The following is a 12,123-nucleotide window of genomic DNA, read 5'->3' as shown; positions in this document are numbered from 1 at the left end:
TGGCTTCTAAAAGGTCTAAAAATCAGTTGTACAAAGCAAATAAGTACATATAATCAATTATTTGAGTATTTTTGTCTTTTGCTACTTGATGCTTCCACTTCCCTACATCTATCTGACACTTATAGTTACTTTTAAGATCAAGGTTTTACGCAACCGATAATATCCTAAACCTGTGAAAATATAACATATTTAGTCCCTAAAGATTAACAAATGATTTCCAACCTTTCTTCTGCAAAAGCAGTTGCAGCTATGTGCTTTTACTTAATTAGAATTTTTCATGCAGGACTTTAACTTAAAGTGGGGTATTTTCACATTAGTATATTTGTGCCTTAACTTAAGTAAAATCTGAACACTTCTACATGTAAAGACTTGATAATAAATGTGTGTGTTTGTGTGTTTAGTTGGAAGACGCTCAGAGTAAAAGACAGGAGAGACTACTGGAGAAGCACAAGGACATCCGCCAGCAAATCCTGGATGAAAGGCCAAAGGTGAGACTTTTATTGAAAACACGGTTAACTAGTGACTGAAATCTTTATTATAGATGCTCTATTAAGAGTTTTTATCCAAACGTCTCCTGCTCTGTTGCATGACATCATCCATCATCAGGAGCTCAGCAGGCAGTCTGTACACAAAAATAATCATCTTTCAAAAATTAGACTCTTGAAAAAACAAATTAGTAGCTAGTCTGTGATGATTCTCAGTCATCCAGGTCATGGTTATTCTTGTAGATTAATAGTAGGAACTGGACTTGCCTGAGATCCTTGAAGACGTTCCACCTCTCATCAGTTCTGACTGACTAGTCGGGAGTTCCAGATACTCATATCCTAAAGGAGCCGTTAACACCTGAGTTTCAATTAGGGCTTTGTTGCTCCTCCCCCTCGTTATGTGTGTCGTTAGTGCTCCCACTGGGGTTCATTAGGGTCTTTTGTGGCTATAGGTGTGAATGCAGTTTAATCTTCCTGGGGAGAGATCTTAGGACTGAATTGTAAACAGGTGAGAGATCATGCCTCAGACCTCTGGTGAGGGATGGTTTTTCCAGTGTGGCATAGATGACTTCTTTCACCCCTCTCTCAAACCGTCTGTCCTCCCTGCAGGCCAAAATCTGTACGTTGTTGTCTTCGAATGAGCGTCCTTTGTCCTTACGATGCAGGTGGACCGCTGAGTCCTGTCCTGAGGAACTGGCTCTTCTGTGCTGAGACAAAACAACCGCTCCACAAGCGCATGGCTCAGCACAGAAGAGGCAGCTCCTCAGGACAGGACTCAGCAGTCCACCTGCATCTTATCCAAATGAAACCAAAACTCAGGTGTTAATGGCTCCTTTAGGATAGAAGTATCTGGATGTCCCAACTAGTCAGTCAGAACCGATGAAGCCTCTTAGATGAGAGGTGGAACGTCTTCAAAGAACTTAAGCAAGTCCAGTTGCTACGATTAAACTGCAAGAAAAAGTTAGTAACTAGTCCTACGTCTCATCTGTAGCTTGTGCGACTGCAAGCGACATTAAACAGATTTTCTAAACATAAAGACTTTTGTTTATTGAACAATATAACAATAAGAATGAGAATAATCTTCATGTATAAAGTACTTTAAAAGGCAGTGAAATAAAACAAACCTTATTTAAAGAAATAAAAGGCAGCGCAAAGGACAATGTACCTCCAGTAACACCAGGAAAAGCTCTCTGATTAAAAGTATGTTTAAAGAAGAGACTTAAAAGAGGTCACCGACTCAGCCGACCTGATTTTCTCAGGCAGATTGCTCCGGAGCCTCGGGGCCCCGACTGCAAACACTCTGTTCCCCTTTCTTTAGTTTTCAGTCGGGCCCCTGGAACTGGAATACAGGTCCTATAAAGAGTAAATGCAGTCGTACATAGTGATTTTACACAGATTGAATCTTGGTTTTTTTTTTTTTTGGGGGGCTATTTTAATGTGTTGCATGGAGGAAAATAACTCTAAGTAACAAAAAACATGGATGTTGTCCTTTAACCAAATGTAATTGAACACGTTATCCACTAGGTGGCGATGCAGGCCAGGTTTAGAAAGATGCTGCACTGTGTAAAAAAAAATCTGGTGGACATTGTGGAGGAAGAAGATTGTTGCAGCTTCTTATGACAATATATATATTTGGTTTGTGACCCCATGAATCTTAGTGCTGATATCAGAGTTTATGTATATAGTATCACTAAACTTTGATCAAGTTTCTTTTGTTTTTCCTGGCTGTTAACGCCATCTCATAGTTCTGTACATGGGTTTGCAGTGAGGTTGATGCTCCAGTGTGTTCATGGGAGTTTTAGCATGTTTGCTGTTCTTCGCACAGCTCCCAACCTTGTCATTGTCACTATCTTTGTAGGACGATTGTGCAGCTGCAGCTCATGGTAAGACCGACGTTGCATCCTGGTGTTGAGCACTAATATAGTCTGAGTGTGGCAGCATTAATACGCAAGCTTCTGAACGCCTGAGCGGCAACAAGTAACGTGCAATTGCTGAGAGCCGCCAAACTTTGCTGTGAAGCAGAACGCTTCTCCGAACGTGTTAATTATTGCAGCATTTTAGCTGTAATCTGCGCAACACGGCAGCATAATGTCGGAAGAGGCGGCAGATTGTCCTCAGCGTGGCGAGATCACACCCCAGTCGTGTGCTCGAATTTAATCTCCCCTGTCGATGTGTCCTTGGGCGAGATCCTCAATACCAGTCGGAGAGTAAATTAGAAAGAAGAACCTCTGCCTTTTGGGATATTAATAAGGCATAAAAATCTATTTAACACCATATTTTATTTAAAGCAAACATGTTTATGGCACATTAACACATAGTTCCCTTCATAGACTCTCTAAACCCTATTTGGAGATAAAATATTAATCACGATTTCAACTTCCCACAATTAAACGAGCATTATTGATTGTTTTGACATTTAAAATGCTCCGCTCATTGGAAACAGCCCCTGTAGATGAACCTACTTGGTTTCATTTGGGGTAAATATGACGCTAGAACGCATTATTTTGCTTTTTCTTGAGTCATTTTTGGTCTCACCTGTGTGTGTTTTGTGTGCGTTGCAGTTACTGAGTGGAGACTAGAGGCTTCTCTGTGCACAGTTGACTCGCTAGCATCCAGTGTAGCCTGCATGTGAGGCGTTTAGGGAACATCGGTAAATTGTAGCGTCTATGGATAAGAAAATCTTCAGGAAAGGAGGCGTTCTGGGTACAATTTTATTTCTATTTTGCCTCGAGGAGATGCTCTGAATTAAGATTATTTTTATCTTTATCTTATTTTGATGCAAATTAGTGCATTAGCGGCAGTGCTCTGTTTGTACAGATGTGAAATTGCAACAAGAAGTCAATATTAATCATAAATAATGGTGATTATCTTTTTAGTCATATTTGTGCAGCCCTAGTTGTCTCTCATCGAAGGTATTTCTAACATGAACGCTCTGTGCTTCTCATGCCGGTTTTCATGATCGTAACACGACTTGTTGTGTTGTACATCCACTGAATGCAAATGTTCTGTTCGTTTGATTTGTCTCTATGATTTTGGCAAAGTGTTTTAGTCTGATGCAGTGTAAACTGCCAGCACAATCGAGATTACTCCAGTTTGCCAAGGACATGCTCTGATTTGAGCTTCTATCATGTCTTTACTCGTGCTGGGATTTTCCTGCACAGAGGAGATGTTTTAGGAAAATCGCCAACGTCAAAATGCTTAAAATTGAGAATTTAAAAACAAAATCAACCTGTTTTGCTCTTTGGGGTTTCATTTGGTCGATAACGAAAGACATTTTTGGTTATTAAATGCTCAGAAATAACAAGAAAATGTTTAGTTTCACTGACTTGTTGACCTTCATGTACGCGGGCTGATCAGAAGAAAACCTCTCGCTGTCAAACGAAGACCACGGTGTGTTTTTCTAAAGACAGGCATAAATCAGAAGTCTTCTGTTGGAGTCGGCTCCATAACCACCCACACTCAAAGTGACAGCTCCTTGTTCCTCTGAAACCACTCGGTGTGGGAGGTGCAGCTCAGACATGCAGCCCAGCATTCAGTGGGCCGTGCGTTTTCCTCGAAGCTGCAGCAGTTAGGAATGACGCCGACCAGCAGGTGGGGAGTTAAGGAGAGATTGCAGAGTCAGACATGATTGTTTCTGCCTTATAAACAATCTGCTCGGTGCGTGACTCACTCAAGCTTCCATCGTGGTCCTGCGGTGATCATCATTATCTTTATTGTAAATTCTCGCGCTTCTTGTCACTATGAGTCCAATTTCATTGATATGATCTGTGTGAACCAGCGTCTTTAGGGTCTAATCAACACTGAATGCAGCAGGTTTCCTCAGGGAGAAAGCAGGAAAATGATGCTGTTTTTTTTTCCCTCCGTTGATCAGTTTTGTGCTGCAGTCACATTTCATTCTGTTCGCGGCCGTCGTTTCCCCGCAAAATCGGAGCTGATCATCCATCACCAAACCCGCTGTCGCTTCTCTAAATCGCAATCCGGACCGTGGCACATTTAATTCGCCCGAAGAAGGCTATTACATAGTAATCAGCCGTCTCTGTAATATCTTCTCTCACGGAACGACAGTCATCTGCATGCAAAGTAAGCAGATGTCAGAGGCCACAACTCTGGAGACAGTCGGCAGAAGATACGCAGGGTTTTGTTTATTCTAAAAAAAAATCGGGATGCTGAACACGACGCTGGAATAACAGCCACAGATACCGGCTAAGTGGCATTACTGTGAAATCCTGTGACGCACCAAAGTGAGTCGTCCTGTTTTCTTGACCTCAGGAGCCCTCAGGACAGAAATTAAAGGCTGTAATCACTGAAAGCCAGAGGGTGTTCGCTTCTGTCAATACTTCCGACTGTCGTCGTCGATAGTTTTCATACTGTTGGTCTTTACGGCCTCAGTCGACGAGTTTTCATCGATTGTTTACACCAGAATCCTGGTTGTGAGACTTAACCGGGTTTTAATCAGGACATGGTCTTTACATGGAGCTCAGAGACATTTAGTCCTTCATCTCCCCGTAAACATGCCACCAGTATCCTGCACTGATGTTTTTACATCAACAATTAACTGTTATTCTACCGATTTTCCATGTTTTAGTAGAATAATATATAATTTAGTATTTTAAAAGTATTAACTTACATGCTAACGATAAAACAACAGGCCAGAATAATAAAAGCTCACAATATATATATCTGTATGTTTACGAATGATAATTCATTCTTTTACCATATTTGACAATAAAATTTGTGTAATTACTTTCTAAACAACTTACTGTTATTTTATTTATTTTCCCTGTTTTGTTAAATTAAAAATAATAATATGTAAAGTTGCAGAAAAAAAAATATTCTCAGTAATTTTTACACATGAAAGTTTGTTCATTTACCATGTAACAGTTTAAATATAAATCAAAAATCTAAACTTATTTAAATCTGCACAAAAAAATGTGTTATTTGAAAGAAGAGTTAATTATGTTAAGGAGTGCAAAACGGTTATTTTATTGTTTTTATTTGCAAAAAAACTGCCTAAACTATTGTTCACATCAAAAACAATCTTTTAAAATGTATGACCATTAAATGACAATATTTTGCTGTTACTAAACCAGATAAAAATGTAAATATTTCACAGATATTTGCTGTTATTTTCACTGTATTTACAGTCTTTGAACATTACAATATTCCACCTTATATTAAAAAAAATATTTGCAGTGTTTTTACAGATTTTATTTCATTTTTTTTTAAACCGTGTGATTACTGATAACTGCAGGCTGTTAGCTGTGACGTTTACAACCACAAACCAGCGGTCTAGCCTGACGTTCCCGTGACTGTTAGCGTAACCTTACATTCATTTGACTGTGGCTATTGAAAGTTTAACCACTTTGATTTATGGCGGCCTCGGTGCTATTATTAAATGATAAATTTGCATTACAAATTTGGCTTATCCCCCGCGAGAGGAAATACTAAACATGTTCTAAACATAGAACAAGGGAGCAGTGATTGAGGAAACGATTGAAGATATGACAACCCTTACTCGACCACGACCGGTAGGATAAGGTTGTTATGACGGGCTTCAGTGACACTGGGTGGAGGGAAAGTTTCCATATGAGCGCAGCATCATTTTACTGGCCGTGTGACACAACCGAACCATTCATGAGACCAGAGGAAACAACAGCACCTGGTACATAATTTAGCTGAAGGAGCACCTGAGCAGGTAGCAAGCAGCGGTCAGAAACTAGGAAAAGATGCATACATGCAATAGTACTCTGGTTTCTTTGAGAGCACTTTAGCGAGAATAATCCGGGTCCTTATAAGCAGGGTGAGGGTTTATTCACTGAGAAATTGTGTTTACGCAGATACAAAAATAGGATACCACTGAAACCTGATCATCAGGGAGATACTCAGGTCTTTGTAAACTAGACGCTTCATCAACAGCAACAAGATCGATTCATCTCAGCTCACCAGAGCATGTGCTTGAAATGTTCTCATCAGAAACTATAGCTATTTAAAATGGTACCTCTGAAGTTTTAGTTGACATATCAAATACTTTTAAGAGATCATTTTCCAGTTTCCTGGGGCCCCCTTCCGGCTTTTTTTGTTGGTTGGGCTTTTCATTGGTTGTTTCGTTTTTTTTTGTTTTTTCACTTCCTTCTTTTTTTAGGTTTTTTTGTTTTTTTTTGCCATTTTTGCGGTTTTTGATTCGTTTGCTTGTTTTTAATTACGGGGGAAATTTTCATTTTTTTTTCTTGATTGTTTCTTGAATTTTTTTGGTTCAATTTTTTTTTCTTTTTGTTTTAAAAAAACGTTGTTGATTTTGGTTCATTGGGCATTTTTGCAAACTTTTCCCAGGTTAAATTTTCGGCCTTTTTTTTTTAACCTTCCTTTTTTTTTGTTTTAAAAAATGCAAGCAAATCAGAAATGACTGAGCAGAAGCAGCTCTCAAAACTTGATGATTTGAGATGGAGTGACCCCATATATGAAAGTTATGGAAGAATTTTAAGTTCAGTTGCATGAACAAACTCCCAGGCGTGCTTCCTCGCCGGCTCATCACAGCCTGATAATGGAGGCCCCTCACCCTGCATTGCTCTCTCCTTGGCTCCCATGTAGGCCTCAGAGGGCAGCGCAGGGTGAAGGGGCTCCATTACGAAGGTATAATAAGCCTCTCTGGTGGAGGCTGCGGCCAGCAGGGATTAAAGAATGCCCTTGCGAACGATGTATTCCCGCCGGCCTTGTCGGGTTGACGGGCTTGATGTAGGGGTGCAGGAGGAGGCCGACTGCCCCGCCACTCAGAACCTTAGCTTTAGCATGTTTTTCTATTTGCTTTTTTAATTTAATGTGTAGACAGATGAGATTTATTTGTGTTTAAATGTATTTTTTGCTGTGTTAATGTTACAGTTATTACTGGTGTACCTTGATAAACAGGCTGAACTGGTTAAATTAAAAGTATGGTAACCAAATTCAAAATAAACCTTTTTTTTTTTTTGCTGTTTTAAAAAAAATAAAAATAAAAAATCATTACAAATGACCAATTATTATTATATTGACCAAAATGTAACGTTTGTATCAGGATAAATGTTTCAGCTTTATTGCTAAGCCTTAACATCTATTATTATTATATATTATAGCCACTGTACCACTTTCTGGCTGTCCTGATTTCACTTAGTTCCCACCACATGAATGAAGCAGCAGCATTCAGCTGTGTTGGATCTATTTCTAGTGTTTCCAGCTCTGCCTAATATTATGTAGAAGTGTCCTTGAACAAGTCACTGAACCCAAAACTGCTCCCACTGAGCAGGTCGTTGCCCTTCCATGGCGGCTCCACCACCATCTGTGTGTGTGAATGTGTGCGGACGAACGTGATGGATTGTAAAAAGGCTTTCCACAAACTTTCAGTTAGTTCAATTAAATCACAGGAAGAAAGCCTCCGTTAGTCATTTAGCTCTTGGATGGATGTAAACAACAACAGACAAACTCATAAACACTGAAAGCAGAAGACAGGATGTTAAAGGCTCTGATGGGGGGATAATGGATGTGGGCACATAACCAAGGCTGGGCTAATATAAAAATACTTTTGTGTCTGTGTTTGGTGTGTGTCTGTTAGTCTTTATGAATCGCAGAGAGGAAGATACAACACACTTCTCTCTCTCATACAGTTCTGACCCAGTTTCTCCTCTGGGCTCAGAGCAGCCACTAATGGACATCTATAACCATCCCTGGTGGAGACCCTGAGAGCTGAGCGGCCCACTACAATGGTATTTTGCGTGTGTGTGTACTCACATGCATGTGATATACCAACCTAAATACGACGTACAGTATCTCCACGGCGCAGTTAACCCCTCAACAGGCACAGTGGCTCCGACTTTAGCATTATTAGGAACCGCCGGGTTTTGTTTTTAAGGTGCTCGTATGAGGATTGAACGGATATAGAAGAAGAAAGACATGTCAGGCTTTATCGCCACTCCCAGCATGTGCGCTCAGGTGTCACTGTCTTGTTAATGATCCAATCAAAACACCCCCCAGGAGTCAGCGGTGAACAGCACGATGGCCAAAGATGCTTCCGCTCACCTCAGGACCTGCCGTCCAGACATGCTGCTTTTCCTTCTCTTCTCGCGGCGACACGGTCAAGGTCACGCTGCCGTATGTCTAGACGGGATTATTTTCACACCTCTTGTTGAGTGCATTTTTGGCAGAACATGAGTCTTGTTATCCTCCAACATGTACAGCGAGCGGAGCCACAACAGCTCTGACTTTTTTGGGACATGGAAACGGAACTTCTTGGGATGTCGCGTGGTTTATGGCACCAGGATGCTGGCAGCAGATCTGTCGGGTCCTGTTGGGTTTGGGGGTGGAGCCTCCGTGGATCGGGCTTGTTCTGGGTCCTGCTCGATCCGATTAAGATCTGGGGAGTTTGGAGGCTGGGTTACATCTTTTCAGCGGTATGGAGGCTGCACTTTCAGGACCGCACTCGTAGGATGGCACTTCTAGAGCAACAAGCATACAGAGCCTACTGCACTGGATGTTAGCCAAAGAGCGCGCCTTACAGTTTGAAAGGATTTTATTCAAGGACTATTCCAGACGAAGTACTACTTGATGTCCAAGTGCTTACAGTTTCAAAAGTTACTCCACTCAAAATACCACTTGTAGTTTTACAGGTTTATTGCACTCAAATGGTACTTTCTTACAACTTATGGATTTACGTCCAAGTACATACAATTTTAAAGGTTTATTCCACCCAAATAGTACATCTGATGTATTTACATGAAACTATCACACATTCAATCGAACAATTTTCTTATTGCGACTGAAAAAGTGTCCATCACTGGTTCATATTGCCATCATTTTATCACCCAGGCTACTTCTTATCATGACTTCCAAGAGTGAGCGAACTAGTTAAAAAAAAAAAAAAAAAAATCTTAGCAAAAATCCCTCATTTCAATTCACTAATTGTACATCCTCGACTCCTTTGTCATTACGTCCTCCTACAAGATCAGAGAGGAGTCGAAGCAACAGGTTTTTAACAAAATGAAACGGATTTCGGTTTAGTACAACGTGTGGTGCAGCTGTCCGTTGTTTTGTTTTAACCTGCCGCTGATCTCTTTTTATTTTATATTTAACACACACGTGCGATGAAGTATAAAAGAGTCGTGGCACACAAAAGAGAGCTACACAAATAAAGTGTGACATATATTAAGATTGAGCCATAACTATAACATGCACACATCTGTCGGTCCTGCTGCCAGCTTGGTTTGTATGTTCCAGCTATGTGTCGCAGCTCTTTCATGTCACGTGTGCAGAAAAGACTTCATGGTGGATACACTTGTGAATCTTCGCTCAGGGCTTCCTCCATCCTCGAGGTGCATTTTAGGAAATGAGACGTCCTTCATGACGAGGCACCGGGTTTGATTTCGACGAGGAGGCTGAAATCAAGACCTTTGTCTCGTATAGGAGCCTTGAACTTGTTGCGGTTTTCTGCCTCGACCATCCCACACGTGGCCGGATCACATTTTTATTCAGCTAAAAAAGAAGATGTAATGAAAAGCATCCTCGCCTGCAGCAGACTAAAAGCTTACCAGGGCATGTTGTAATTACTCTGCACTAGTCATCTCTTCCACACCTTTTTTTTTTTTTTTTTGGCTGTGAAAGGAGTATGAAAAAGTGAGAAGGCAATATGCTTCACAACATGGTGCGTTGGCGTGTGTGTGTGTGTGTGTGCGTGTGCGAATGTGCGTTATTACGTAGGAGACGTGCTGCTTCTTTCTTGATTAAATGAAAAGGGGGAGAAAAAAAAGAAAATCTCACGGTGTCTCCCCACTGTGAAAGCCTCGATTCAACACGCAGAACCACACATGCGTGCGCACACGCCCGCTCGTTCGACAGGCGGGAGTCCTGCTCGGTCGTCATGGAAACTCGGATCCACCTCTCCCCCCTCCTCCCCCCCACCTCTCATATCCTCTTCTATCCTTCATGACTCCCTGCAATCTGTTAATTTGGAACCGAGTCCTCGTGACGCAATCCCAGGGATGGTTACCGGAGGTGGAAGAAAGCGGCGGCAGGAAGAAGACGAGGAGGAGGAGGGAGGATGAAGAGCAGGAGCTAACAGGTTGGAGGAGACACCGAGGCCACACCGAGTTGACCAGGAAGAGAAGCTCGCAGTCTCCTCACCGACTCGCTCAGTGTCCCCCCTGCTCTGGCTGGATGGCGAAGAGGTGGCCACCATGTTCCCTCATCACAGACTTTGATCTGCATCATCTCTGCCTGGCGGGTTGCATCAATAATGCACTTGTGCACGCAAACAGACACACACAGGCAGACAGACAATACCCACAGGGAACACTGAGTGCAAACCAGAGGCAGCAAAGTAAAATCCATTGTGTACGTGTGAGCGTGCGTACATGTTACACGCTTGGTTACTCTTCTGCTCTATTATGCTAGCTGCTATTTTAGATCAGTGCACGAGTGTTCATTATGTATGCCCACATGTGCTAATGAAGCTCTCCGGGGTTGTGCTCTGTCTAAGGAACATTCACTGCCGAACTGTCCTCTCTGCAGTGTGGTCCACAAGGTCCTGTATTTATTTAATTTTCACTCGTTGTTATAGAGGAAGTAAAGATGTGCACTATGGTGGCTGGTTTGCACAGTTTAAGCTCTGTTGTGGAGTTTTTTTTGAGATATTTGAGAACACAAGTAAAGCTTTGGTGTGTAGAATTTTATGAAAAAGCTAAGCTGCATTATTTTGGGGAGATTAGTAAAATTGACATAACCAAACGAGGATTAACTCCACGTTTTACACGTGTATCCTCTTCGCTGGAATGAAAGACAACGAGCGGTGATGTTCTTCTGCAAGCAGCAGGGTTTAAAGCCGCACCAATCAATAATTTTAAATTAACAATGGATCAAATGTCTGTGTGCAACTGGAAAGGTGTTGCTACGTGATGAACTCAAAGAGAATTATTACCCAGCGCAGCTTTTCCTCTCAGCTATCTTGGGCCGCCTTCGGCTCTTTGTTTTCGTGGCCCGAAGCTTTAATGTTTCGCTGCTGCAGCTCTCTTTAGCCTCTTTTCCAGCTGCAGGTGTTTTCACTTCTCAAAGTGTTCGCTACCTGTTCATCACCAAACAGCAGCGGCTCTCATCCGCTGTAGGACATGTCCACTTAAAATGTTTGGAAACAGAGCTAAAAAGAGAGTGAATATTGGACTGCTTGATGTGTAAACAGAAAACGATTTGCTAGCAAATATCTGATTTGTGGAGTGATAATGCACTGATCAGCCACATTGATCAAACCACCTGCCTGTTGCTGTGTAAGTCGCCCTCATGCTGCCAAAATTGTGGTGAAGCAAATACACAAAATTGGCAGTTACTGAGAAATCTAACCTTTATTTTCTGTACACAAAGAAAGTTGAGAGCTTCATTTGTAGTTGCATACTGACATAATTACGTTCTTTAGATTGTAAAATCAAAGGTGATGAAGTCTCTTGCTTAAAGGAACATAAGCATTGGCTGGAAAGAGTTGGAAAAGTCCATGAGGATTTTTTTTCTTCTCACTACATGCTGGTGTGACTAGCTGGCAAAAAAAATGTGTTATGTGACCATATTGACACAATCTGGGCTGTTTTCTGTCTTGACAAACACTGAAATATGCACCAATCTAAAATAATGC

General features: G+C 41.5%; 1 protein-coding gene across 1 annotated transcript in view; it reads left to right on the top strand.

Moving 5' to 3' along the window:
* Positions 1–12,123, top strand: part of LOC103371111 (1-phosphatidylinositol 4,5-bisphosphate phosphodiesterase beta-1-like) — a 24,520-nt gene that overhangs the window by 1,039 nt on the left and 11,358 nt on the right. Inside the window, exons 2-3 of the mRNA XM_008300337.1 lie at positions 402–488; positions 2,344–2,368. Of these exons, the coding sequence (XP_008298559.1) occupies positions 402–488; positions 2,344–2,368 (112 nt within the window). The remainder of the gene's footprint in view (positions 1–401; positions 489–2,343; positions 2,369–12,123) is intronic.

The sequence above is a fragment of the Stegastes partitus genome, unplaced genomic scaffold (assembly GCF_000690725.1).
Source record: "Stegastes partitus isolate 25-593 unplaced genomic scaffold, Stegastes_partitus-1.0.2 Scaffold1527, whole genome shotgun sequence".
Classification (NCBI taxonomy): domain Eukaryota; kingdom Metazoa; phylum Chordata; class Actinopteri; family Pomacentridae; genus Stegastes; species Stegastes partitus.
Note: the sequence above shows the minus strand (reverse complement) of the source record. Positions and strands in the feature narration are given on the sequence as shown.